This window comes from Manacus vitellinus, unplaced genomic scaffold, assembly GCF_001715985.3.
Source record: "Manacus vitellinus isolate BGI_N305 unplaced genomic scaffold, ASM171598v3 scaffold_4_pilon, whole genome shotgun sequence".
NCBI classification, from domain to species: domain Eukaryota; kingdom Metazoa; phylum Chordata; class Aves; order Passeriformes; family Pipridae; genus Manacus; species Manacus vitellinus.
This window is the reverse complement of record NW_021940604.1, coordinates 38,841,007-38,868,470: the sequence shown is the minus strand read 5'-3', so window position 1 is coordinate 38,868,470 and position 27,464 is coordinate 38,841,007. Positions and strand designations below refer to the sequence as shown.

General features: G+C 40.7%; 1 protein-coding gene across 1 annotated transcript in view; it reads left to right on the top strand.

Annotated features, from left to right (window-relative positions):
• Positions 1-1,148: 1,148 nt before the first annotated feature.
• SMAP1 (small ArfGAP 1) overlaps positions 1,149-27,464 on the top strand; it is an 88,668-nt gene continuing 62,352 nt past the window's right edge. The window contains 3 exon segments of the mRNA XM_029962834.1: positions 1,149-1,383; positions 1,447-1,559; positions 1,561-1,615. Coding sequence (XP_029818694.1) covers positions 1,149-1,383; positions 1,447-1,559; positions 1,561-1,615 — 403 coding nt within the window.

Below are 27,464 nucleotides of genomic sequence, written 5' to 3'. Positions count from 1 at the left end.
AATTATGTGTCTATACCACATCCTCATTTTGCAGCCTCACACCCAGTAGCTCACTGGCCAGAACACTCTATGGGCAGATTTTAACTCTCTATTTGAGGGAAATCTAACCACATTCTCCCATTTTGGGTGCTAGCTAGCTACTAATTAACTTGACTAATTAACTTAACATTATTCTTGGGTTTTTCTGTTGTAACTCTTCCAAACCTAGGGGAGTTGGAACTGAGAAAAAGAAAGATACGGAGAATGACTCAGTAATTTAATGGCTGAGAGAGAAAAGACCTGAAATTCCATCTGCCTCACTTAAGGATTTTATAGGCTATATATAGGCTTCAGCTCTTTCCAGAAGGGTTGGATTAGAGGCAAAAAACCACAACAAGCTAGAATTGATTTGATAAAAAAGGATGTTACTGGTGAACAGACTCAACAGAGTAGTCAAGAGAGGCAAAGGGACATGATACAAAATGGAGAAAGGGGGCAATATAGACATGGTACAAAGTGTAGAGGTCCAGCCTTGGTCCCAGAAAATCAGCTTGGGCAGTGCCTTCTGCAGGTGCTTTGTGTCCAACCAAGAGAGCAGCCTCAGGATCCAGCTCTGCCTTCCTCAGAGCATCTCACCACCTCGGTGGGAGTGGAAAAGCCCTACTCTCCTCATTGTCTGGTCTCTGCTGCCTGTAATGCTTTATTTCAGACAGAAACACGTACTCTTGGAGAAAGTTCAGAGGGCAAGTTAAGGCTATGGCAGTATCTGTTCAGTCCAGAGGCTGTAAGAGCTTATCTTTATTCCCTCAGCAGCGGCCTGAAGAAAGAGACACCTGCCTCAAAGACACGGACACTGGCAGATCCCTTGGCTGCGTGTTTCGGGGCACTTCCCGCCTTGTTGCCACCTGGAGCAGCGCGGCCCCCAGGACACCCCAGGGACCCGTCCCCTCACGGCCGGGGCGGGGCGGGGCGGGGCGGCGCGCGCACAGGTGCGGCGGCTCGCGCCGGGCTCCCCCCACCTCGACGAGCACTGGAGCGGCGGGATCACCCTCCCGGCGGATGGATATTTCACCTGCTGGCTCCTGGTGACCCCCCCCTCGGCTGACCACCGCCTCTCCGTGCCCTTCCAAAGCCAGGCTCGGTTGCGGCCTAATCGGCCTTCCCACAGTATGAAGTATCGCACCCCGTCGCGGGCTTCCACGGCGTGCTTTCGCTCTTTCGAAGAATCTGCGAGGAAGGGGCGACATCCGTTGAGCGCGCATCTTGCAGACGCGCGGGACGTATTTTTCGTCTCTGGCGGCATAGGGGCTGCTGGGGTGGAGGGTCGTGTGGCGCGGCGCGCCGCGAGCAGCGCGAGAGGGAGGCAGACAGACAGGCAGGCGGGCGTGCGTGCCGCGCCCGCAAGTAGTTCCGGTTGAGGAAGTCAGCCGCTCGCGGCCGGCCGGTTCCCGTGGCCGCGCCCCCCAGGGCAGGAGCCGCTCCGCCCCCGCTCCCGGCCGCTCGAGCCGCCGCCACTGCCACCCCGCTCCTGCCGGGAGAAGGCGCATAAGCAGAACGAGCAGCACCAGCGGCCATCCTGGCCAAAAGCTGCTGCGGGAGGAGGACAACAAGTACTGCGCGGACTGCGAGCCAAAGGGTACGCGGGCGCGGGGACGAGGGGCCGCCCGGGCGCGGCGCTGCCCCCGCGGGTCCCGCTCGGGCTGCAGGACCGGAGGGCCGCGCACGCCGCAGGGGCGGCCGCGGCAACGGCTGGCGGCCCTTCCCGGCCCCTGCGCCCGGGGGGCGGCAGCCGCGGATCGGACCGGATGGCGGGCCCGGGGCAGCGGCGGTGCGGCCGGGGCAGACAGCCTGTCCTTTCGGTGCCGGCCGCCTCCCGCTCCTCCATGGGCTGGGCTGTAGCTGCCTTGTCCTCTGGCGAGGAACCCCCAGCTGGGGCTTTATGCAATGGCTGGCCCAGCCCTTTCCTGAAGTTTCACGGCCGCGTCCGCTTCCTGCGCTGCCAGGTATCGATCGAGAGCGGGCTGTGGCCTTCGGGAAGGGACTGGCCAGTGCCGGGGGTAGTTGCCAGATGAGTTGAATGCCGACTGTCCAAAACAATATACCCTGTGATGCTGACTCAGTCAAAATGCCAGGCTTTGTGAATCTGGCTGTCTGTGTCTGATTAAATGTGTCACAGATGTAGCTTTGGTGATGAATGAAATTTTAGAGATTATATCGCTGTCAAATCTTACATTTCTTTTGTCTAGTGGGTTTTCTTTCCTACACAAAAGTAGATACATATTTGTGTTTGTATTTACTTTGGATTCTGTAGCTTTGAAATAGAAAAACGTAGCACATCCCTCTTTCATCTAGAGTCAATTAATTAAGATCTTACCCTAAATAAGATGACTGCACTGTAAGTTATTAAGTGTAATGCTTCCTGAATAACGACCAGGGGTTCTCACTGTATGATTAGTCAGAGCCGCCTTGTTCAGTCCTTCTCCATTCGAGTGGAGGTGAAGTACAGTGAGCTTTGTTTGAGCAACCAGAAATGGCACTGTGTTTGTAAATTCTCTTTCCAATCTCCATATGCTGATTTTTTTTGCCACTGACATAAGACATGCAGTGCCTTGAACAATGAGAAACAGGACTGTATTTTCCTAAGATATAACCCTAAGAATTATATGATGTGAATTACACCAAAGGTAATAGATCTTTATATTTTGTAACTCTTAAACATTTTCTAGTACAGTTCTTCTTGCCTCCTGACTTCTGGTTACCATGTAAAAGACTCATTGTAACTGGCGGTTTTCTGGAAAAAACATGTTTGTATGTTTTGTGTGTTATTGGCACTTCAGGTTTCTGTGCTGAATGCTGCTCTGAGTTGCTTCCTGGTGGAATTCCCTATATATATTGTTCTATAGCGTAGGCCTTAGGGCTGTGTTGCTCAAGATCAGAGTCTGGAATTCTCCAATTACTTTTTGTTCTACCTTCTGAGTTTCCTCTTTCTAACCATCACCTGGTCAAAGTATTGTTTGTAAGTCTCTGTAGTCCTTGATGCTTGGTAACTTTTGCCCTTTCAGTTCAACAGTGCTGACACTTTCATCTTCCTCTTCCTTTAATGTGTTAATTAATGTATAATAATGTATTTTTATTCACTGTTCTTTTCTTTGGTGTTTTGTTTTGTAAGATCAAGCTTCAGTGTATCTTGAATTTGGTTCTTTTCTGTTCAGGTTCTGGAGGACCTACCAATCTTGACCTGGCTGCCTTCTGCTAGTACCTCTTAATTCAGTTTCCATCCTTCTAGTAAACTATTTTACTTAAGTCTGATGGGGCTTCTGAAGGCTTCTTGCTTTTCCCTTTTGCTCAACTCTGCTTCTCCTTTGCTGTCTGTCTGTGTGTCAGAGGCATGGCTTGCTTTTACCCTGTCCTCCAGGAAAGCTGGCCTGAAAATACTGGATTGATGCAATTTGAGGGAATTATGGGTTGTTTATTTATTCTCTTTCTCTCTTCAAGTTTAATTTTTACTTTCTTCATCCTGTTCTAGCAACTCTTCTTTTAAGTCTTTTATCATATTAGATTTATAGTGCTATCTGACTTTGCCTGTACTGTATTAAGTGTATGTTTTTTTATAGATGGAGAGGAGTGTGTGGAATGATAAAGATGCTTTAGTTGCAGCTGTTCTAGAGGTGCTTGACTGAGAGATGGTCATATATGCTCAGTCTTTGTAGATTTCTTTCCTTAAGTTAATGAAGTTTCTTTCCAGGAAGGAGAGTTGTGTGAACAAGTTGACATGCTTTCACTATGCCCTGAAGTCTGGATTTCTGTATACTTCCAGTAGACATAGCTCAGAAAAAACCCCAAGATCAATTGTTTAGTTGAAAATCAAGCTTGTTATGAGCCTGTAATGCCACTGTTGAGCTCTTCCTTGTTACATCAGTCTTTGTTAAAACTTCATGTTAACAAAATAAGTGAAAAATCTGCAGCCAGCTAGCAGTTTTTTCCTAATATGTTACACGTTTAATCCATGGTGTTTGAGTGCTCATGACTTGCTGCCGTCTGGCAAAGCTGTAGTTTTGCTAGTCCTGGAATGCAGTGCTGTCTGAGGCAGTAGCTATTAACATGGCTCTGTTAAGCTAACCAGAGTCTGTCAGGTCTTTGTGTGACTTTCCCCAGACTGTGACAGTCTCCTTCACCTCTTGCAACACTAACAGCATCCCTTTCATCTCTGGTCATGTTTGTCATTAGTCTGGAGTTCCCTTTTGCCACTTCCAGTAGGGAGCCTCTTCATCCTGGATTCTGCAGACATGGACATGAAACCACTCATGACAAAATATTTAGGACTTCTGCCAGTCCTAGTTCATGTTTTGTAAAAAGCATGTTTTTCCTTTTGTTAATGTAATTTATTCTGTTTTCTTTGAAATGTTGTCTGCTTTAGTTTCTGTTACTTCCCTCTCTTGCGTGAACTTTGCTCCATTTTCTGTCATTCTCTTCTCTGTTGCTCAGTAGGATCCCCTGAGTTCTATTTTTTGGGTTTTTTTCTGCTCACCTAATTGTGAGGTAACACCGTCTTCGGGATTAACTCTGGTTGTGTTAACTGTGTTGCATTTGCATCTCGGGTCTTGTTCTGGCACTGTTTAAAAACATTGTTTTCAGTATGGTCTTTCAGATAGCTGTCAGTTCAGCATGGGTTCTTAACCAAAGCTGTCATCCTTAATTCCTTTCTCTCACCCTAGGTGTTACAGTCTTTCTTAAACCTGAGGTATTATATTTACCCTAGGCTTCTGTCCAGATAGTTGCATCAAAGTCTTGTGGAAATTTTGCAGATTATGCTTGTATATCTATTTTAACTGCTATTCTTTGAGCCTTCAGGAATTCTTAAGTAGATAGGTGTAATTTAAAATCTTATAAATATCTTCTTGACCCTTAAAAATTTAATCTGATCCTATTACTGTATTTATCACTTGTTACTTTCATTGTATCTGCAGTAATGCCACTGTTGAACTCCTTTGTATCATTAAGGCTTCTCCTCTGGCTTGTACTTCTTGCATCAAGAAGATGATCATCAAAACTTACTACCATCCTGTCACTACTAAATTACTGAGTTAGCTCTCCTTGCTCTCAGATATAGGACCACCATCTGTATTTCCTGTGAGGAGATTTGAAGCATGCACCTTTCCTGTATTATCACATGCTTGCTCTGTGTAAGAATTCAAAAAAGTTACTTCTTGGTCTTCCTCAAAATAATCTTCCTGTCATTAATAGTGGTCTTGTATCAAGAACAAACCAATCCTTTGGTTTCTGATCTGCTTTTTCAAGTATGTGGTATGCAGACATGTTAGATGGCTTTGGAAGGTGTAGAATGCAGCTGAGGACGCATCTGCCAGAGTAGCATTAAGTAATAATTAGGATTGCTGACTCTTGCAACAATTTTTGGAAGTGTTTTTTATTCTGTATTTGCCTTTTACCTGTTAAAATAGTTGCTGTGAATCTGATTGTCACTGTTAAAACGTGTTGGAAACTACCTGTCGTAGGGCCATACGGTAGTTGCCATATGTCACCTTCAAACTGTAAATCTTACAGCTGTCAGAAAGAGTAGATGACACTCTGTGGGGAAGAAGCCTAAAAATCAAAGGTTCTGGAACTGTTTTTTCAATCACTGAGACTTTTGGAAGAGTGGGGAGGTTGTGATGACATTTGACAAGGCAGTGCTTGTCTGTGTACTGCCTGTTCTTTACATCCCTGCCTGAACAGCAGTTACAGATACTTACATAAGGCAGTAAATGTCTTCCCAGTGTTATACTACTGGAAAGTAGTTACACTTCTGTTTTTGATATATGTGGGAAATAATAGGATATGGTGGCAGTAGCTTAAGTCACCCTGAAGTTTTCAAAGAGAGGCAGCTGAAATGCCTTTGTGCTCCTTTTCTTTGTATAACTAAGTAAAGCTGGTAGGAACTGGAAGGATCTAGGAGAGGGAAATAGATGGACAAATCTGTAGCTATATCAGGTGTGTAGACTATGCTGAAAGCTGTTGTAAAGCATGTGAAATTTTTCTTCCCTTTCACTGTAGAGGGAAGGTAATGCATTTTTTTATTGTTGTTTCAGTGCTGGTATTTGAGTCCCTTAAGCAATAATACCTCTTAGAGATCTGTCAGATGGAACCAAAATAAAAAACCTGTTAATATCAGTCAGGGACCCTTTGACTATAGGGGATATAATTTGCTATTTCTGTGTGGTTAATACCTACTCATAACATGCCAGAAGTCTCCTGTGTTGTTACTGCTGGGCAGCAAGGCTGGTGTTACTTGGATGCTGATATTAAACAGTACTGAATCAAGTACTTAGAAATTAAAGTGTGTGATGAAGCACAAAAGGAGATGCTTTCTTCTTAGAAGGTGACAGGATATTCACCAGAATCAAAGGTCTGTGCACCTAGGCAAGCAGGCCTGTAGATTGAAGACAATCAGTCTTGGTTGAGTGTTCTTGATTGTCTCTGCAAATGTGGAACATAAGATTGATTACTGTCCCTAACAATGTTTGAAACCAGTGTGAATGTTCTCTGACATACCATTTCTGTTTGCTATGATTGTATTTGGATGCATTTGTCTTTAGTACAAATGGATTGACTACTGAAGACTGCTTGTAAATTCATCTCTCTGTCAAGGAGGCAATTATGTGAGTTGTCAGCTCCTTTCCAATTTTTTAAAACTGTAACCAATTGTAATTGGAAGCTTGCAGACCTTAGTATAAACAATTGTAGACGTTTTGGGCCTTCAGAAAAAGTGAATAAATTTCTGTATTGGAGGAAGTGGTCTGGTTTTTTGGGTTTTATTTTTTTTTTTTAATATTTGCTTACTTCATGCCTGGTAGCACTTGAAACATGTTTAAATGATCTGGTACCACAATCCTAGCATGAAGAGGCACATGGATGCTGTTGCTTGTTCAATGAGATTAAAATTGGTTTATTTTGGTTATAATAGTAATGAAAATACTTTTCAATACTTAGAGTTGTACTGTACAGTCATTGAATATCAATATGTAACTGAAGACTTGGTCTTTTCTGTCTGAAAAGTGAAAGGTACAGGCTCATGGGGTGTGGGGAGAGACTGGACAGGAAAGACTGCAGTACTGAAATTTGTTTAGGTAGAACCAATTGTTAAGTGAACCTAATTTTAACTTCCCTAACAATTGGCCAATCCCAAACAGAAAGTCTCTCAGCAGTAGGGGAGCAAAAAATCTAGTTTAAGTAAGTGGGTAAACTAGCTATCAGTAGAAATCTGGAATATTCCAGGTGTGTTTAAAGCTGCTATGATTACTTTTTTTTTTTTTTTTTTTTTACAATTTAAGTCTTGTACGGAATCTCTTCTGTGTCTGGGAGATCAACTCAAATGTTTGTGTGTGATCACAGCTTTTTGTGAAGCTTCTTTTGCTCTTTAATTGTTTGATGTGTGGTCTTTCCACGGTGTTCATCTTGCCTGTATACTTCAATAAATAGTGTACTTCTTCCTCAAGATTTAACCTAAAACAGTTGGATAGCTTATAACCCACTGCCCCCAGCTCATGCAAGGCTTCAGCTTTTGCTTCTTACAGTGTAAGAAAGCTTTGGGACAGCTCATCAACAGAGCTCACACTGGGACAAGGCCTGGCTGCTGTACCTCCTCAGGTGAAGTTCTTCCCTGTATTCCTCTTAAGGTGAAGGAACTCTTGAAGTGGGGCATTATGGGCAATGGAAGACAGTTGGATTATGTTGGAGGTCAGTTCCACACATCTCCAGTGCAACTTCTTGCCCTGTATTGAAGTTCAAACACAAAGTAATAACTGACCAATAGATTTAGTGCTCTGTGGATATTGTGTGCCAGTGACCATAGTTGCAAATATCAGATGTTACTGCAGGTCACTTGGATCAAGAAATTGCTGGTACTTCTCTGTGCATTTCTGTTGCAAGGTTGGTATTGCTGCTGGGAGATCAAATTGGTAAAGATTGTGTGAGTGTTACAGACTGGAATATGAATTGACAGATGCAACAATTGAAAGCCTCTAGCTGTCCAGTGAGGCTTTGCAATATACTTCCTTAAGGAATAATGAAGGCAAACCATTTTGATTCAGGGTGAGTCTTACTTAAACTTTGCAACTGGAATGATCTATGTTGAACTATAGAATTTCTAGTGATACAGTTCCTTACTATGATTAGTGACTATTTGGTACTTACAGTCTTGTTTTTCTGGCCTCTTTTTGAAGATAGTACCTTCAAAGACCTTAAGGGACCAGAGACTCCCTTCAGTCTCTCTTTATACTGTATAACCAGATAGGGGTTTTTTCCTGTTTCCCTGCTACTAAATAAAACTACCTCAGTGTTCTGTTTTTGTTTTATATGCTCTTACTTGTTGCTGACACTGGTTGGATGAGACTGAAACTTAGGAATTAGTTGCTGTTGCAGCCCTGAAAGTGGTAATTGTCTTCCCCAAACAAAGAGCCTCACTTGCTAGGAGAATAGTGTGGCAGTTTTAGCTTAGAACTTAGAGAACCACTCTGAGTAGGTTGGGTATTGCAGTGTTGGGTGACTCTAGTGGTGCCTGTAAGGAAGGGATTTGTTTCCATCTCTTGACTCTTACAGATCAGAAAAATACTCTCAAAAAGTCACAGGAAATCTGCTTAGCTTCTAATAGAACAGTTATTTGCAAAATCTGAAGGCTTTTTACCCAAGTCCTTAAAATGGTATTTGTGGGTGCAATCTCCATTCTTCAGGACTTAACTGAACTTGATTGGATGAGACCCAAAGTGGTATGATGTAGCTTTGAACTTAGCATTGCTTTGACATAAGGCTGGACTGGGTGACCTCTGGAGGTCCCTTTCAACCTAATTATTTCTGTGACTACTAATAAAAATATTTGTGGGATTTGGTTCTTTATTATGCTGCAAATTTTAGATTCTCTGAGGTGTATTATACAGATGCAAAATTCCTTACATGCTTAGTTTGCTGTCCTACATTGAGAAGTCATTGGCAGTCTAAGGTGTTTCCATTGTGTGAACCATAAAGGTGGGACAGTTCCTGAAAAGTGATCATTAGTATTGATAAGACCGAGTTCTTGCCTTTTGGAGTGCAAAACACCTCAGTCCTTTTGGTCAGAGTGTGTCTCCCAATGGTACCTAAGCTGTGGTTCTGCCACTCTCTAGTGACATGAAAAAGCTGCCACTGCAGGATGCAGTTTACACCAACTGGTCTTTCCTTTGTTCCTAAATTTCCTTTTGTGTAGTGGAATGATGCTGTCTTGTGAATCTACCCTCTTTGATCTGAATGCTGTAAAGAAAGAGCAACTGTGCTGCAGCTTTAAGAGGTCTTTGTACAGGATACAGAGGAAATAATCAGATATATCTGTATGATATCCAGACTTTTAGGGAGGTACCTTTTCCTGGAGAGGTGATTCTGTCTTTAATGCATATGCCCTGTAGGACTTAAGAGTCAATTATCAGACATTACTCAGGGAGTAGTCAGCAGTTGATTTAGCTCAGGTGTCACATTGTCCTAGACTAGCTTGGTAAGGTTCATTTGGGTATGATTCAGCTTTACATTAGGAACTGAGATGCTTCATTTTGTTCTCTTGTGGCCACAACTAAATTCTCAAAGGCATAATGACTTTGCCTTGTGAACAGGTAAAGTTTTTTGTTGATATCTTATTCTCATGTTGAGATTCTTAAAGAGTTATCCTATGAAACCTATGGCTAGTTGAATCTACCTTCACTGTCCTGTCAATAAGTTGCTTTTAGATATTATGAAAAAGTAAAAATTATTTAAGACTGAGCCATGTTTTTTATTGGCATTGCAGAGTGGGCTAGCTCGTGCAGCTGGAGGACTGCGGTGGATAAGTGCAGGTCCTTAGGAAGGGCAGGCTGGGATGGTGATCAAGGGACATTGCCATTTGCGGTGAGAGCAGTGGGGCTACCTGTATCTTTGCCCAGAGATGGTTAATGAGCCAGTTGAGAGCTTATGGGTCAGGATTAGAGGCCAGACTGTCGTGGGTGGTGGTATGTGTATCTGCTTCACACTGGATCAGGAAAGAAGTAGTAACAAGGATTTCGTTGAATAACTCAAACCTAACCTTCACAGGCCTTGGTGCTCATGGGAGTCTCGAACCACTGCTTATTTTCTGGAGTAACAGCATAGCATGGAATAAGTAATCAAGGAGACTTTTGGAATGCATTGATGACCACATCTTAATACAAATGGTTGAGGACCTGTTACAAACAGGGAAGGACAGGTTGAAGATGTAAAGGTTAGGACTAGTCTTGGCTGCAGTGGTTGTGAAATGGAAGAGTTCAGGATCTGAAGAGGAAACAGCAAACCAAAAAGTAGGATTGCAACTGTGATCTTCAGGAAGGAAGATTGTGTTCTGTTCAGGGATCTTCTTGGAAGAATCATTTGGAAGATGGTTCTGAATAGAGAGATCCAGGAGAGCTGGTTAACTGCTTTAAGCTCTAGTGTGGTATATCCAAGTGAACAGAAAATTTTGTGAAGGCAGCAGAGGTCCTGCTTAAATGAACAAGCAGCTTCTGAGAAAGCTCAGGCATAAGAAGGAAGCATGTAAGAGGTGGAAGCAGAGACAGGTGGCCCAGGGGGATGCACGGCTTCTCAGAGCAGAAAAGTAAACAGGTGGAAAAAAAGGGCCAATGGGAACGTTATGGGGTTCAACAAAGAGAAATGCAAAGCCCTGTCCCTCGAGAAGAGGGTGCTAGAGGTGCAGAGGAGATGCTGTAGGTCAAAAATTGGTCATGAGCCAGCAACGCACCCTTGCCAGAAAGAAGGCAAACAGCATATTGGATTGTATTTCAGGAAGGGTGTGTTCACAGTGTCTGGAGGGAGGCAATCCTTTTTCCTCAGCACTGTGAGACTGCGTATGTAGTGCTGTGTCCATTTCTGGGCTCCACAGTACAAAGACAGGGACAGACTAGCAAGTCCAGCAAAAGGGCATGAAGGTGAAGAGACTGTGTGCCTAACAATCAAGGGGAGGCTGAGAGAGCTGGGATTGGTTAGCCTGGAGGAGAGAAGGCTGCTGGGGTGTATAAATACTGGTAACAGAGTAAAGGTGATGGAGGCAGACTTATCTGTGATATCTGGTGATAGGACCAAAAGGCAATGAACACAAATGGAAACACAGGAAATTGCACTGAAACATAGGAATCAACTTTATTCTGGGAGATGTTGAATACTGGAGCAGGTTACCTGGAGAGACTGTGGAGTATCCATTCCTGGAGATACTGAAAATCTGATTTGGAACAGCCCGAAGCAACTTGCTGTATTTTCTGTGCTCTGAGCACAGGGCCTTGGACTAGCTGAACTCCTGGGGTCCCTTCTAGTCTCTGCTACTTCAGATCCAATTCAGTTGTTGCATCATGTACAAGGTGGTATGGAGTCCCACTGCAGATACCATGTAAATTTTTTTCTTTTTTTCTCCCTAGTGCAAGTATCAGCCTGTGTAGATTTAAAAGAAGGTTCTTTTGTTTAAAGTCGAAGTCTCTTATGAGAAAGAAAGGTGATTAAACAGCAGTAAATACAGGCTGTAGTAGAGCCTTAACTCTTCAGGAAGTGTAGGAATCTTACTGTGATTTGTGCATCCAGAGATAAAAAGGACCAAATCTAGCTATTTGAAGCAAGTGGGAATTGAGACACAATGGTAGAAGGGTTACCGATGTCTTGTTTGACTGAAATTCTGTTTAAATCCAGCTGGAAGAATACTTTCACTATTTAAACTACCTCATAGAGCTGGTAGAAAATTGTTTAGAGCTTGTGTCTCTTGTGTCAGAAATTTCCCTGGATCTTAAAACTGCTGGTTTTAACTCCTTATTATGTCTAAAAATTATGTCCCCTGGAAGACTGGGGCAAAAGAGAAACTGCTACAGATTCCTGTTTTTCTTCCATTCTGACCTCTTATCTGATTAATGTTTGAGAGCTTGAGCAATATTATTCTTAACATTTTTCTCTTGAATGGCTTCACAAAAAACCATTCAAACAAAACTGCTTTGTTTTCTTTGTAGTAACTTGGCATATTTAAGATTTGAATGGATACCTGTTTGTATTCATCTTTGTTTACAGTAGACTCTGATTATATGATATGATGCTAACTCCTGCTTTTCTTCCACTGTCTTGTCTGGATCACTTGTTACTTTCCCTTAGGTGTTAAACTTGTATGTCTGAGTACATACTCTCAAGGAGCTTCTGCTTGGTGCTATGAAGCAACCCAACTGAGAGAACCTGAGCTCCTGCTTTGTTTCCTGCTTGTCCAAAATACTGATGAGTAGATTTGGGTTCCTCTAAACAGAGAAGCCAGATACTTTTCTGTTCTGAGGTAAAGATTGGAAGAGGAGGAGGAACTTAGAGTTTCAGAGAACATCCTCATGCTGCAAGTCTGTGGCAGATGTGGATATAGAGAGCACTGATTCTGTAGCTGATGGAGATGGTGACAAGTTTTATGGGGGAAGTGAAGACTGCACAGGTCAGCGTTCTGCCTATCTCAGGAACCCTAAACTGTCAATTGCCCTTTTCCTCTCTTGGGTAGAGGTGTTTGCATCCCGTAGACCATGGAGAAAAAAGAGGTAGAAATTGTAGCTCAGTCCCTGTCAGAGTGGAGCTGTGGACAGCCGTGCATGATACTTAGAGGCAGTGTTGCCAGGCAACTAACTTTGCAGTTGTGGTTTGGTAGAAGAGCGGTTCTGTTTCTGAAAGCTGTACTTGGCTATGATTTTGTGTTAAAATATATTGATTAAGAGTGGGGACCTGTCTCTGTTGCATGGATGAGAAAAGGAATGTGATATTCCACATTTGGCTATCGATTGCTATACTCTTATGTTCCTTCCTCCTTTTTAACGAGAAGGGAACAAGAGTCTAATGCATTTTTACTGAAGTGTTTGAACGAAAATGAATGAAGCTTCATAGAACAGGCCTTCACTGGCAGTAGTAGTCCTATAGGAATTTCTGCAAAAGAAGATGGAAGTGATTAATTGTGTAGCCTGGTATTCCTGAATGCAGCTGAACCTGCAGGGGATTCAAAACATGGCAGTGAGTGGCAACTGGGACTAAGTGATCATTTTAAATAAGCTCCTTGTAATGTGTGCTCAAGTAATTTGGATTTAAATTTGTGATTCACAACAATTTATAGAAACAATCAACAAGTAATGATGCTTTTATAATATATAGGGACTGATTTTCCCATTAAAGTATGTACCTATGACATACTTGCCTGTTACCTGTAGAATAACAAAAATATCCCTTTAAACATGGCAAATGCCACACTTAATGTTCACCCTTTACATCTTCAGCAGAAGTATGCTTGTTTGTGCATTTGAGCTCCCCTCCTAAACGAAAGAGAAATGCCAATAAGACACCGGGTGTAGACTTTTTGGTCTTTGTTCTCATTGCCAAGTGATAGGTGAGTTATTCTCGACTTTAAATATTGAACTGCTGTATTGGGTTTGCCTGGGTGGAGTTAACTTTCCGTGTAGCAGCCCTCATGGTGCTGTGCTTTGCAGCTGCTGCCAGGGTGTTGATAACACTGGTGTTTCAGCTGTTGCTGAGCAGTGCAAATACAGCATCAAGGCTGTCTCTACAGCCTCACCCAAAGGCCACTAGACTAGAGGTGAGCAAGAGTTTGGGAGGGGGTGTATGTAGCCAGGACAGCTGACCCAAACCAACCAGAGGGATGGGCTATAAAAAGTGATGCATTAAAAGCTAAAAGAAAGTAGGGCATGGGGAACATTTGTTGTTAAGGTGTTTGTCTTCTAGAGCAACCACTGTGTACTGAGGCCTTGCTTCCCAGCAATTCCCTTGCTGATGGGTGAATAAATATTTTTCTTCTTTCTTCTGTGCATGGCCTTTGCTTTTCTGTACTAAACTGCCTTTATCTTGACCCATGAAGTTTTTTCATCTTATTTTCTCCTCCTTGGTTGGTGTGTGATGGCCAGCCAAGGTTAATATACCACAACTGCTGAAAGTTTCTTCTGTGTTCTGAGTAGAAGGTAACTGCTGTTTCCATTAATAAAGACTAAGAAGCCTTGGTTCACTTTTCTGGGTGTTATGTAGCATGTAGAAAGCAGCCTTTGAAAGAAGGCCCTTCACGCTTGCCTTATTCACTGCAATTTCCATGGAGTTTGGGTATTCATGGAATCTCTTCTTAAAAAAAGGTTACTCCAAAACTATATTTATGAAGCAAAAATATTCTGTCAAGTGGTTGGTCTTAAAGAAAAAAAAACAACAACCCGACAAGATCACATGCTTGAGATTCCTGCAAAGCTTTGAGAGTAAATTTTGAGAATTGATACTTGTCAAGCACCCTTAATCCTACTTTGAACCCATATTCTCAATCCTATATTCCAGACTAAATGCGGTGGACTACTTTGGTAGTAGTCTTTGGCATCTGAAGAAAATGGTGTTTTGAGGAAAAATATTTTATAGCAACAACTTATTTTCTACAGAAACTACAGAGAAACTTTGGAAAAAAAACTTATACAGTAAAGCCATGAACTTGCTCTCCATTTTTTGAAATGCAAATCTAGTTAAAATAGCTTTGAAGAACACTATTTAAAAATAAATTTGTTTTTTCCTTTCCCAGTCACATGTAGCTGATATAATGATGTCTGAATGTTGATTATAGTCTGTCATGCTGGAATGTTAGTTTGAATTATATTTAATTTAGTATCATCTTGTATGAGACTGCCTTAGTTTTAGGAAGAAAGGACGTGCCTTTAGAAAGATGCAAAACGTGTTTAAGCCTCAAATGTGTGGCATGATGCATTTGGATTGGATATAAATAAGTTATTTTTTGGTTAAAAATAAGAAAACTTCAAATACTGGACCAAGTTGTTCCTCAGAGAGATGGTAGAATATACCTTAGAGGTACTCAAAGCACCTGAACAAAGCCTTGAGCAGCCTGGTCTAATTAGATGTGATTGAAACATTAGGTTATTCTAAATGACCTCATGAATTCCATTCACAGCTAAATTATTTTATAGTTTTTATTCAGTGATGGAGAAAATACAGTAATTCTGTCTTTTAAAGAGTAGGTGTTAAACATCTCACAGAGCACAGATACCTTCTCTTCTATGTATTGGCCCAAACCCAGCTTCAAGGATGGGCATTGAAGAACTCTGAGGTGTGAGCTGTTTGCTGAGACTTTGGGAGAGTACAGTACTGGGGTGTAGCTAGCCTGGCATGCAGGTCCTGGACATTTGTGGGAAGGATTTGTGTCTATGCCACTGGAGCTTAAAGTGGAGGAAAGCCCTGATTTTGTCTGCCCTCTTCAGCCTGTTTTTTCCCATGGTTTCTTGTTAAGTTCCACAAAAGAGGTCCACAAAAAGTTCTGCTCCGAAGATTGATAATATTGTTACAGTAAAACTAGGGGATCATCTAAGACTAGAGCTACATTTGTGTGGTAGGCTGTTCCTACCAATATATTAGGGTATGAATGTGGACAGACAGGCTCTCTGTAGGTAAGAGAGGTAAGAATAGTGCAGCATAAAAATCTACTTGGTCTGATGTACATAACCTGCAGAGGAAGTGAGGGAAGACAGTATGTAGAGGAGGAATGTAGGTGAATATGTCTCTGCAGTGAATATGGATATTGTGGGATTTCTTTGTAACCCATGCCAGTGGGATGGCAGAAGGAATCAGAAGGGTAGGAGAGAAAACTCATGGTTTGAGATAAAGACAGTTTTGCAGGTAAAGCAAAAGCTGCACCCACAAGCAGAGCAAAACAAGGAATTAATTCACGACTTAGCATCGGCGGGTGGGTGTTCAGCCATCTCCAGGAAAGCAGGGCTACATCACATCTAACAGTTATGTAGGAAGATAAATGCCATCGCTCCAAATGTTCCCCCTTTCTCCTTCTTACTCCATCTTTTATTGCTGAGCATGGTGTTGTATGGGATGTCCCCTTGGTCATTTAGGGTCTGCTGTCTCAGATGTCTCTTCCTGTCCTCTTCCCTGTTCCCAGCCTCCTCACTGGCAGGACAGCCTGAAGAGCAGAAAAGGCCTTCATGTTGTGTAAGCACTGCTCAGCAGTAGCTAAAACATTGGTGTGTTATCAACACTGTCTGGTTGCAGATCCAAAACACAGCACCAGAGAGGCTGCTATGAAGAAAATAAATTCCATCCCAGCACAAACCCATATAGCAGAGAAGATTGGTATGAGAAACAGTCTGACCAGTCTTTACAGATGGTTTTCAGTGTATTTCTACAGTCTAGAGCCTGAAATTTGGCACTGTGCTTTGGCGGCTTATGGCTTGTGTGGGTGCACCCTTTGCTGGGTATGAACTGGCTGTGTGGCCAGGCCCAGAGCGTGGTGGTGAATGGAGTTACATTCAGCTGGCAGCTGCTAACCAGTGGTGTTCCCCAGAACTCAGTCCTGTTTGATATCCTTATCAATGGTGTGAAGGAGGGAAGTGAGTACACTGTCAGTTGCAGATGACACCAAATTGAGTTGGGAGTGTCGGTCTGCTGGAGGGCAGGAAGGCTCTACAGAGGGATCTGGACAGGCTGGATTTGTGGGGGGAGGCCAGCAGTATGAAGTTGAATCAGGTGAAGTGCTGGGTCCTGCTCTTGGGTCACAACAACCCCAGGCAGCACTACAGGCTGGTGGCAGAGTGGCTGGTGAGCAGCCCAGCAGAAAGAAACTCGGGGGTGCTCTTGGCAGTTGGCTGTCAAAAGACATGGAGGTGCTGGAGTGTGTCCAGGGAAGGGCAGTGAAGCTGGTGAAGGGTCTGGAGTGCAAGCCTTAGAAGAAATGGCAAGGGAGCTGGGTTTGTTTAGCCTGGAGCAAAGAAGGCTCAGGGGAGACCTTATCTTTCTCTACAACCACCTGAAAGGAGGCTGTAACCAACTGTGGGTTGGCCTCTTCTCACAAGTGAGAAGTAACAGGGCAAGAAGAAATAGGCTGAAGCTGCATCTAAGGAGGTTTAGTTTAGATATTAGGAAAAATTTCTTTACTGAAGGGGTGGTCAGGCATTGAAACAGGCTGCCCAGTTCCAATGCCTGAAGTGTTGAATTGTCCCTGGAAGTGTTCAGAAACATACAGATGTGGCACTTGGCCATGCTAGGTTAATGGTTGAACTTTATGATCTTAGAGGTCTTTTCTGACCTTAATGACTGATTCTATGGTCCTTGCATAGAGAGACTTGGATCACTGCATCTTTTTCAAAGATAGGTTTATGCTGGAGACATTACGGGTTTGCATTTACCTGCTTTGTAATGTACAAGGGAGTGCATCTCTGGAGTCATTGAGGACTGCACAGAGGTTGTATAGTTTGTGGAGTGTTTACTTAAGTCTCTTCACTTATATTTGAGGAAAAATGGTTAAGGGAGGATCACAAGCACAATTACTAGATAATTTCTCTCTAGCAGAAAAAGGTAAGCTTTATTCTTGTTTATGGCACACTGACTGTATTATAAACCTGTCTTGCAAACAAATCTTATTTCTGAGACTTTTGTCATAGTTAAAGGAAGAACTTCAATTGCTGGCTAAAGGTTTTTTTACAACAGATGCTTATATAACCATTATCCTTTGCCTGGCTACGTAGGGGGATTCCTACATCCTAACAGAGTAACATAGATTTACATTTTTTTCTTTTCAGAGATGCTTTTACTTAATGCTTAGCTACCAACTTATGAAAACATTTTGTAAGAGCTCACTGTTCCCTGTTTTCTTTTTATTTCTGCATATAAAAGGAATATAAATTGTACACTTAGAACCGTAAGCCTTTCAGCAATTCCTTGCTGACAAGGGAAAAATTGCAGTCAGGATGAGCTCTAGAAGTTTCCTACTAATACTGTAGTATATGCTACATAACCTTGTCTTTTCTAGAAAGTACCAAATGCTGCTAACAGGAAATGACAGCTTGCACACCTTGTTCTCACAGCCTGAGCTCTGACACAGGCAGGATAAAACTGGAGCGCTACTCCTTTCATTTCTGAAGCTGTTTGCTTATTGAATGTGCCGGGGTTGGTACCTCTGTCATTTCTCATACTTAGGACACTGACTTTAGTTTCCCAAGGGTGTGCTGTAGCAGGCCAGTGTCCCACACAGCTGGTAGAAGTGCTGTGACTGTGTCCCATGTACTCTGTGTGTACTCACCTTGACTTAATCACTCTCCATATGCAGTCACCCGCACGTGTGCTCTGCTTAACCAAGTATGAGCATGGTGGGTGTGGTTGCCAGCCAAGGATCAGGAGCTGCTCTCTGACAGTTCTGTAGCTGGTTATGATCCTGCTTACCTGTGCAGTTTTAGGGTGGATGAAGTTTGTGGTGTGAAGTACTTCCAAGTAAGGAAGTGCTTTGTGAACTGGTTTTCAACTTTGTGAAATGATTATAAAGGAAGTTTCCATACAAAACACTGAGTTAAACTGATATTTGCATCAAAAGTAAGTGTTTTAATGAGGTAGGTGTTCTATTTAAATCCTGCCATCTTAGAAGTAAGATGAATAGGAGGCCTTGGTGATGTTTTGGGGAACAAATCTCCAAAAGCTATTCATGATCTCCCTTTTCTTTTAATTTACATCTGGAGTGATCAACTACATATTTATGTATAGAACTTTGTGGTGAACTCTAAATATTGTATTTCACAGCTTAGCATTTGCATCGTATAATCACATAACATTTTATTTTGGAAAAGCAAACTTATCTTCTCCCATCTTAGTCAAAATATTTTTAGTAGCTGACTGTTAATAAGGCCAAAAAAATTTCATTCTTTCACTTTGTCACATTACAACATTTCTTGTGCCAAAGGGCTATTAGACAAGAAAAAGGCTGTTCATCTCAAGAATAAACTGACATTTATTTCCTGTATATCTCCAATAGCTGTAACTAACCAGTTCTCTGATTTACAAACTGCGCTTTTTTCATATTCCAAACTTAATTTTCTGTATAAAGCTTTTGCTGTTTGAAATTACTTGGATGCATTCCAGAATTAAAGTACTTATGAAGCCAGCCACTTGATTTTGTGGCTTAAACATAGAACTGAAGGAACATTCATGTCACTGTACTTCCTTTGTAGTTGAGGCTTCCTACAGCCCTTGAAATTTCTTTGAAATGCTTTTAGCAGTTATTGATGCTACTGAATCAAGTGGATCAGTGAGCTGAAGGAATAATTGAAACTGGTTGATACATATTTCTCTGACTTCAAGAGGTGGGACAGGTTGTGCAGAGGAAGAGTTTCGTTTGTGATACTTTTAAACAGCCTCTTTAGAGTTGTGCATAGGACTGAACTTAATGGATTTGTTGATGACTTTCATGAAAAATGGTTATCCAGGAGGACAAATTTGGAGGAATTCTGCCCCTGAAACTCTCTACCGCTTACCTGACACTGGCTAAAAATAGCCAAGCGATGCTTCTAAGGCTTGTCTTCACACTGTTCTTACAGTACACCTTGAACCATATGAATCTCAGCTGTTATCAAGCTGGGCTCTGGAACGGTGTGCTTGAATTGTCTGCTTTCAGTACAGCTTTATGCTGTTGAGTTTGATTTTATTTAAAACTACAAACCCAACCCATTTCAAACAGTTCTTCTTTGAACTCCTGTCACACTTCTCTGCATGTGGGAAGTTTTAAGTTCTCATATTCTGGCCTTGACTATCCAAACACAGGCTTACTAAGGCACCTGTAAGAGACTGCTAAGAACTACCATTTAAGCTATGGCCTTTTGTTGCCTTTGTTTATATAAAACAATATTTTGCTACATACTTAGACTTTGACATCTGAAAAGCATATAAAGACTGAGCTTGCATGTTTTTCCCAGTCTTGGGTATGGAGGTAAAACAAGGAAGCCTCGTCTACTGTAAGGAAAAGAAATGAAGCTTAATATGAGGAGTAGGTGTGACACAAGAACGTGTTTCAGGCTGTTTGCTCTGTTTAATCAGAAACTAATTCAGTGGATCAAGTGATGGGTAAATAGTCCCATATCAGTAGTCTCAAAAGACTTAAGGTTCAAGGACCTTGAAGAACATTTTATTTCATAGACTAAAGTTCTTGTACTGTGGTTCTTGCATGATTTCCTTTACTTCAAGATCTTTATGCAAAATATTTTATTCTTTTGGGGATTTGTTCTTTAATTCACAAAGTCTGTTTCAGTGGACATGATTAACATTGCAATTAATCTTTCGTATTGGGGGTAGGTGGATGGTGTTCTCAATTGTTTGTTTTTTTTTTCTCTATCCCCAGAAGTATTAGACTGAAAATGGATGACAGTAGTTGATTTGTTTTGACCATTTCAGTATCACCTTGACTTAATCACTATCTTCAGTGTGTTATGTTTTGAGGAGAGAAACTTGAAGGAGTCACTATAAGTTCTGACTTGGTTTTTTGCTCTTCCCTGAGTAGCCACTGGAGAAGAGACTGTTTTGTGTTAGTTTCTTGTGTTGAATTACATAAAATACAACTGCTGCTTACTTGCTTTTCTTCTTTTCTCTGTGTCTGGTATTTAAGGGTCTTCTGTTCACGATCTTTATCTGTATCTCAGCTTGGAGATATAATAGATATTTCTGGAAAATATTCTTTGCTAACTTGGTTGAAATCTTGAGTAGCAGAACACTCAAGCAGTATGAATTGTGTGTGGGAGTAATGCAGAGAGAGAGAGAGAGAGAGAGCACTGCATGGGTATGCTTGGATTGATGCAACCAGCGAGGCTTTGTCTTTGGCCAAAAAGTGTTAGCTTTTAGAAACTGTCTGTCAGCCACTCAGGATGAGTCAAGTGTGTAGATTTTCTTGCAGTTAATTTTCTGTTCCACAAGATGGAGCCAGTTCTTTGGCAAATCAGCTCTGTCAACCAGCAGCAGAATTTGAGGAAACAAAAGAGAATTAAAGTAACTTCACCGTGCTTTATGGTTAAAGAACAGCTTAGGTGCATTTGAGTGAAAGGAAGAACTATAGTCTCTCAGAAGTCTTTAAAGATGTTGGCCCAAGGTAAGTTTGCTACAGACTGTATTAGAGATGCAAAGCACTTGGCTTCCTTCCTTGTAGAATTTCTAATTGGTAACTGCAAGAATGTAAAGTGAAAACTAACTTAATTTCTATGTACCTCTATCATACAAACCTTATTTAGTCTCGACAAGCTTTTTTCCATTTAAAACTTTCTCTCAAACTTATTAGTTACCTAGCAAACTGGTTTTATGCACACAGTATGGAGGATTCAGAATTGTTTGCTGAGATGTAAAATAGTTGCCCTTCCCATTGACAGCAAATATAAAATTGAAAAGCGGTGTGTTTGCTCTTTGTACCCCAATTCAGACCTCTGTTTGCTCTCTGTAAATTAAGGTGTTTAGTAAGAGTGGGCAACACCTGTGTTGAGAAAAAGGAGCATTTCAGTATTAACTGCAGTTACAGTAAGCTGAACAGATTGTAGTGGACTGATGGAGGGAAGGAAACTCTGAATTATTGTAATAAGGGAAGTAACATCATCATTCTACTTTTTAGTCAAATCTGCAGTGATTTTGTTCCATTGTGGGTGTCTCCCAGTTATGTCTTATCTCTTTTGTTTCTTTTTAGTTTTTTTCTGGTCTCCATTGCCTTTTTTTTTCCCTAACATGTTTATTAGGAAAACAGGTTCTCCTACTCCTGCCCAGTCTTGCCTGGTATTGTATAACCTTTCTCACTAATTTCCTACTGCAAGTGGAAGCTGAGTAGAGGCTGGAGTGTGGACTGAGATGTTTAAAACAGTTGAAGGATTTTTATACAGACTAATCAAATGAAGAGCTAAAGCAATGTTTCACACTGTATTGACTGCTTGGATTCATATACAGTTTCACATGTTTTGTAATGCTGATAAAAGTACCTTTTCCTCAGCATTTTAAAGGAACAGTATTGTGTAAGCTGTGTTTTGTACCTCATACAGTACTGTGCGTCTGCCGATGCAAAATAAAACTTGAGCAGATGCAGTAAAACTTAAACCTTGGACTTACAAACACTAGTTTGCTTTGTCTTGTGTTTTCTTTGGAAATGCACTATACCAGCTTCAGCATTACCATTCCTGTCATTATTCTTGACCAAAGATCTATGTCAGATGTACCCACAAAAAGTTGGCTGTATTGTCTAAAATTGCATTAGCAGGGTATATCAGCAATGCTGTGAATTGTTGTGGCTTCTTCAATCAGCTTCTTTCTAATATAGTGGAGTATAACACCTGGTCCTTATGGAGAGAGTTAATGGGATTGGGGAAGAAAGCGATATACAGCGGTATGTGCACAAGCATTAAGATACTAGTCCAGTTTAAATAATATGAAGGGGAAGTCTGCAATCAAAAACTATATCCTGAAAGAGGCAAACTGTGGAGGAAAAGTGGAAAAATTTTTAAAATATGTTGAGAAAAAACTTTCCCTCACCAGAGAATATGTAAAAAATTACGCCTTTTTCACAAAATTCGCACTTTGTTCATTTTAGAATGAAAAAATGGCATGTGAAGTTGGATAAGTTTTTCAGCAATTTAAAAATTGGCTTGAAATCAACTTATGTGAAGGCTTTTATCTAAAATTATGTAAATTATTTTCAAGCTCTTTATTGCTTAAGTTTTAAACAGCTGAAGTCAGTTTTTGAAATGTTCTCAGTTTTACAGCTACCAACTAGCTGTAGATATTTCTACAAGTAGGGAGAATGTTGGTTCTATACAATAACTATACTGGCATGGAAGTCTACTGTAACTGGAAAAAACCTTCTCTTTAGTTTTTTTCTTAAATTCACAAGTTACCTACAAATTCTGAATACTTCAAGATAATAGCAGGTTACGTTGTTTTTTGGTGGTTACATATTTCTTTCGTTCTTAGAGCCCAAATGGTCTCTAATAAAAGGACTCCTTAAGTACTCTAAATCTGTCACAGTTAGGGCTGTTTCCTTGAACCTGATAGAATTCTGTTCTGTGTTCAACACTTGATACACAGTCCCTGAATATAAGGTAATGTAGTAGCAGGTGTGATGGATTGACCTCAGTGAGCAGCTGAACACCAACCCCCACCCCTCCATCTCTCCAGTGGGGAGAAAGTAGAAGGAAGGTGGAAAGTCTTGTGGCTCAAAATCATGGCAGTTTAATAAGGAAGGCAAAACCTGTGCATACAAATGAAAAAAAGAGGATTTCATTCACTAGTTCCCATCAGCAGGTGGATTTCAGCTATGTCATGGAAAGCAGGGTCTCAGCTTGTTAATGGTTGTTTGCAAAAGCAGGTGCCATAACCACTATTGCCCCCCTTCCTCCTCTGTCTTTTCCCCAGCTTTTGTTCTGCAAAATTGCATAATGCCATAGGGTTTGGGATGTCTGTTTGGTCAATTGGTGTCTGACTGTGACCCCTCCTGGCCTCTTGCCTACTCCCTGCCTACTAGGTGGGAATGGGAAAGAAATCCTTGAATTTGTGCAATCACTGTCCAGCTGCAGCATTACTGTTTTCAGCACTGTTTTGGTCTCAAATCCAAAGCACATCTCCATAGGGGCTGCTATGGAGCAAGGTAACTCTATCCCAGCCAGGCTCAGTGCATTAGGAAATGTCACTTGGTATTTTCCATTTAACAGGCAATAGCCAAGACTCCAAATTAATTTTTGTGAAGCCATATGACAGCTCAAATCCATCTTTCTGTTTAGCTCTTAAAAAAAACTTGCACTTGTGCTGTGTTTAAATTTCAAATCAAAATTAATCACTCCTTTTTATTAAGGCAACTGAATTACAGTTGCCAGTAAGACTAACAATGCACAATAAACCTTGTGGGCTTAAAAATCTAACTTAGTTATTTTAAGGGTTACTTAAATTATGAATGATCTTACACATTCAAAATCTTGTCTTGATTTCTCTGGAAGATAGCACACACCTTCACAGCCACCTGTTAAGAACTGAAAAGGAAATTTAAATCCAGCCAGTAGATTGTATATATAAATATAGAAAAGAAAGTTCAAAGTGAAGAAAAAAAAAATTCAGTTCTCATCTTGGAAGCAGCAATCTGGTTTAGGATTGATGAAGTTTTTTCCTTTGTTCAACCAGGCAGTGTTTCAGGGACTTCACAGTACTGTAGTATATAGTCTAATATAAATATTGGTCATTTTCAGTCCTATGGCTTTTTTCCTTAAATTAACTTCAGCAAAGGACAAAAGAGGCTGAAGGTATTTTTAACCAGATACCTACATCTTAAATGACTGAAGAAATGACCTGAAGTGTATTTTTGTATTGGAGTGGTGCAGCAAGCTGTTGAAGAGCAGCTCAGCTCTTCTAGTAAAAAATGTGTATTCAAATGGCTTTCAAAAGAAAAAAATTACAATTCTATTAAAGCTTATGTCAAACATGACATAAGTATTTCATTTTATTATTTGCTGATTGAAGTTGCATTGTATAATGTAGTTCTTGATAGGTAAGGTAGCGTTACTACTGACACGTAGAGGTGTTTTAAATAGTGTAAAATAGCAGTAACCAAGATTCTTAATGTCCACTCTTCATTTCTGAAGCCAAATGTACATCTTCTGAATTGGCTACCAAAATAAATACAGCAGATAAACCAGGTTACTCTTGTAAATTTTTTCTGAAGAAAACCAAATATATCTTTAAGGACGCAGAAGACAAAGCCTCTGACTATTTTGATTAGTGCAAAATATTTCCTGTATACAGAAAAAAGGATCCTGACTTCATACAGAATTGGCAAAACTGTAAATTTTTTATTGAATCAGTCCAAATTATCTTTTAATGTTTCTCACACAGGAAAGTTTGCAGACTAAGCTTTAGTTAACTGGTTAAGTCAAGCACAGTTGGCTTGATGCCCACACAGAAAACATTTTCTAACTTCTTTTGCCTAGTGCTTAACTGGGCCTGTAATCGATTTGTATTAATTAAAACATTTTTCATTTGAAATGTTTAATATTGCATATTAGTCAGAATTCAGTTCAGAAGCTACACATGAATATTTTTGTCTGGCCTCAGGTTTGCCTGTTATTCCACTGTTTAATTTGTTTCTTTATTGCTTAAATATATTTGATTTCCCCAATTTATTTTATTAGTAAGTACAAATTAATGAAATCTGAGCTTCTGGGAAAATATAAAACTGCTTTTTTCTAGGAGAAAACCAGCTAATTCACAAGCTGTATTATAATCTTTCTTTTTGTTAACAAAGTTTTAAGTGTGATATTTTAACTACAAAGTTAATGATCTCTGTCTTAATTCATTAAAGTAGACTTCAGTCATGTCAAGTCCTCCTTCCAGTCTTATCTCAATAATGTTGAACTTGCCTGTCTGGGATCTCACAGCTGAGAAAGAACCTGAAGAACAACACGAAACTCATGTGATGTGTAGTTGTACAAACTCATTTGTGGTAAAAAGTTCATAGTGATTGTGTAAACACCTTATAGGGATAAAACCATGGACAGCATATAGAAACTACAGATAAACACCTGCTGTCCCTGTAGTAACCACATCAAAACAGGCTTGGCTTTTTAGCAGGCACATCCATGGGTTATTGTTTGGGGAAAAAAATGGAGAAGCTGTTGGGCATACAAGACTTTGTCTTACCATTTTGTTTCTAAATCATCATGGCTACATTAAGCAATTGCATAAACTGAGGTACTTGATCTGCAGTGGAGTGGCTAAGGGTTTTCTTTTATTAAGTTTCTTCTGGTATACTACTTTAGCTGAAATTTGATTAATAGGTTGAGGCAGATAACCTGCAAAACTCTATCTTGAAGCATTAAATCTAAAAGTAGTATAAATTTTAAGTGGAATCTTCCTGTAATATAAATCTACCAACTGTAAGGGGCAGTGTATTATGCATCTGTAGTGTTTTATGGGGGAAAATATAAAGCACAGATTAATAGGTTGCTAGTTGTTGAACTATTTAAGACACACATTACAAACAGTCTGACCATTGTTATCTGACAAGTAGTAGTTTTAATGTAGAACTGCCACTTGTGTCAGTTTTACTGAGTAACTGTTAGATCTCTTGACTCCCAAAATCTAATTTAATGATAGTAGCACTGATTTTGAAAACCGCCAATCATGTTAATGATTTTGGTCTTAAAGGTCAGGGAGTGGACATCAAATGGTCTAACTTTTTGAGATCTCGAACAAGATAAATTAAAAGCAAAGTGATTACCCAAAATACAGACAATATTTCTACTAGCAGGAGGAATGCTTCTTGCAACCAATCCAGAGATCTGTGAATGTGTCTTGGGGTTTCAAATATCAGTTTGAAACCCCAAGTTGAAAGCTGAAAGGATTTTTCCTGCTTCCTTATTTTGGCTGTTGCTGAACAGTGCTTGCACAGTATCAGGGATTTTCTCGTTTCTGTTCTGCTCCCCAGAGTTGAGTGGGGAGCAGAGAGTTGAGAGTCACCACCCCAACTAGTGATGGTTGGGCAAGAAATTTGGAGGAGATGCAGCTGGGACATCTGCTGACTCTAACTGACCACTCCATGCCATGTGAGGATGTGCTCAGCAATAAGTGCTCAAGGAAAGGAAGAGGAAGAAATTATGTTATTGGTTATGGTGGTGTCATCCAAAACAAGTCTTGTGTGTACTGAGGCACAGCTTTCTTACAAAGTGGTTGGACAGCTGCCTGCCTGCCCACAGGAAGTAGTGAAGAAATCCTTTCTTTACCCTTTTTTTCCCACCTTTGTGTGTGATTTTTGCTTCACTTATTAAAACTGTCATCTCAGTCTGCAAGTCTGCTCACCTTCCTTCTCTTTTCTCCCTGACCTGTTGAAGAGAGAGTGAGTGAGCAGCTCTGTGGGTGTTTGGCTGGGGTCAAACCAATGCAGCCCTAAGCTAAAGATCGAGAGAGGGAAGAATAAAATTCTTTTGTAGGTCCCAGGAAAGTGTTCTTACAATATATTGATTTTGAAATGCAGAAGTTGTGTTAGTGGTGTAGATGCATAACTATCATACAAAAGCAGAAAATAATTGCTTGAAATGTTTTCAGACTCTTCAATGTGTTTTCTTGCTTTTGGTGGTTAATTATTTAGTCTTTGAGCTCAGAACTAGATGGACTTTAAAGCGGTGCCTTTAACAGTGGTGATGTACAGGACTGGAATAAAATTATATAAATGTGTTTAATTAGAGACTGCATAGTAACTTCAAGTGAAACATTCCAAGTGTCACTGCAATAATTCAGGCCAACATACTTTAACTCTGTCTCAACATGCTGGCACAGCTGAGAAATGATGGAAAGGTTCATAAATCAACCTGATTCTGTGAGAAAATCCATCAGTTTCTGAATGGCAACTCATACTTTAGTTTAGGAATCAAGGGTACTGAACATACTCATTTTTCTACCATTCTTAGTCATGGATATTTTTATCAGTTGATTTTGCAAATTGGTATAATCATTCCCTAAGACCTTGCATGCTGCTGTTCTAGAGTCAGTGCTGTATGAGGTATTAAAGGATTTGTTGCATTAATATAAGATTGCCCTGCATTTAATTTCAAGTTAAGTACAGATGCATGTCTTAAGAAGCTTTTAATTGGAGAAAAATTAGCAACTTCTATTGATGTCTGCTGATGCTTGCATCTGAGGCA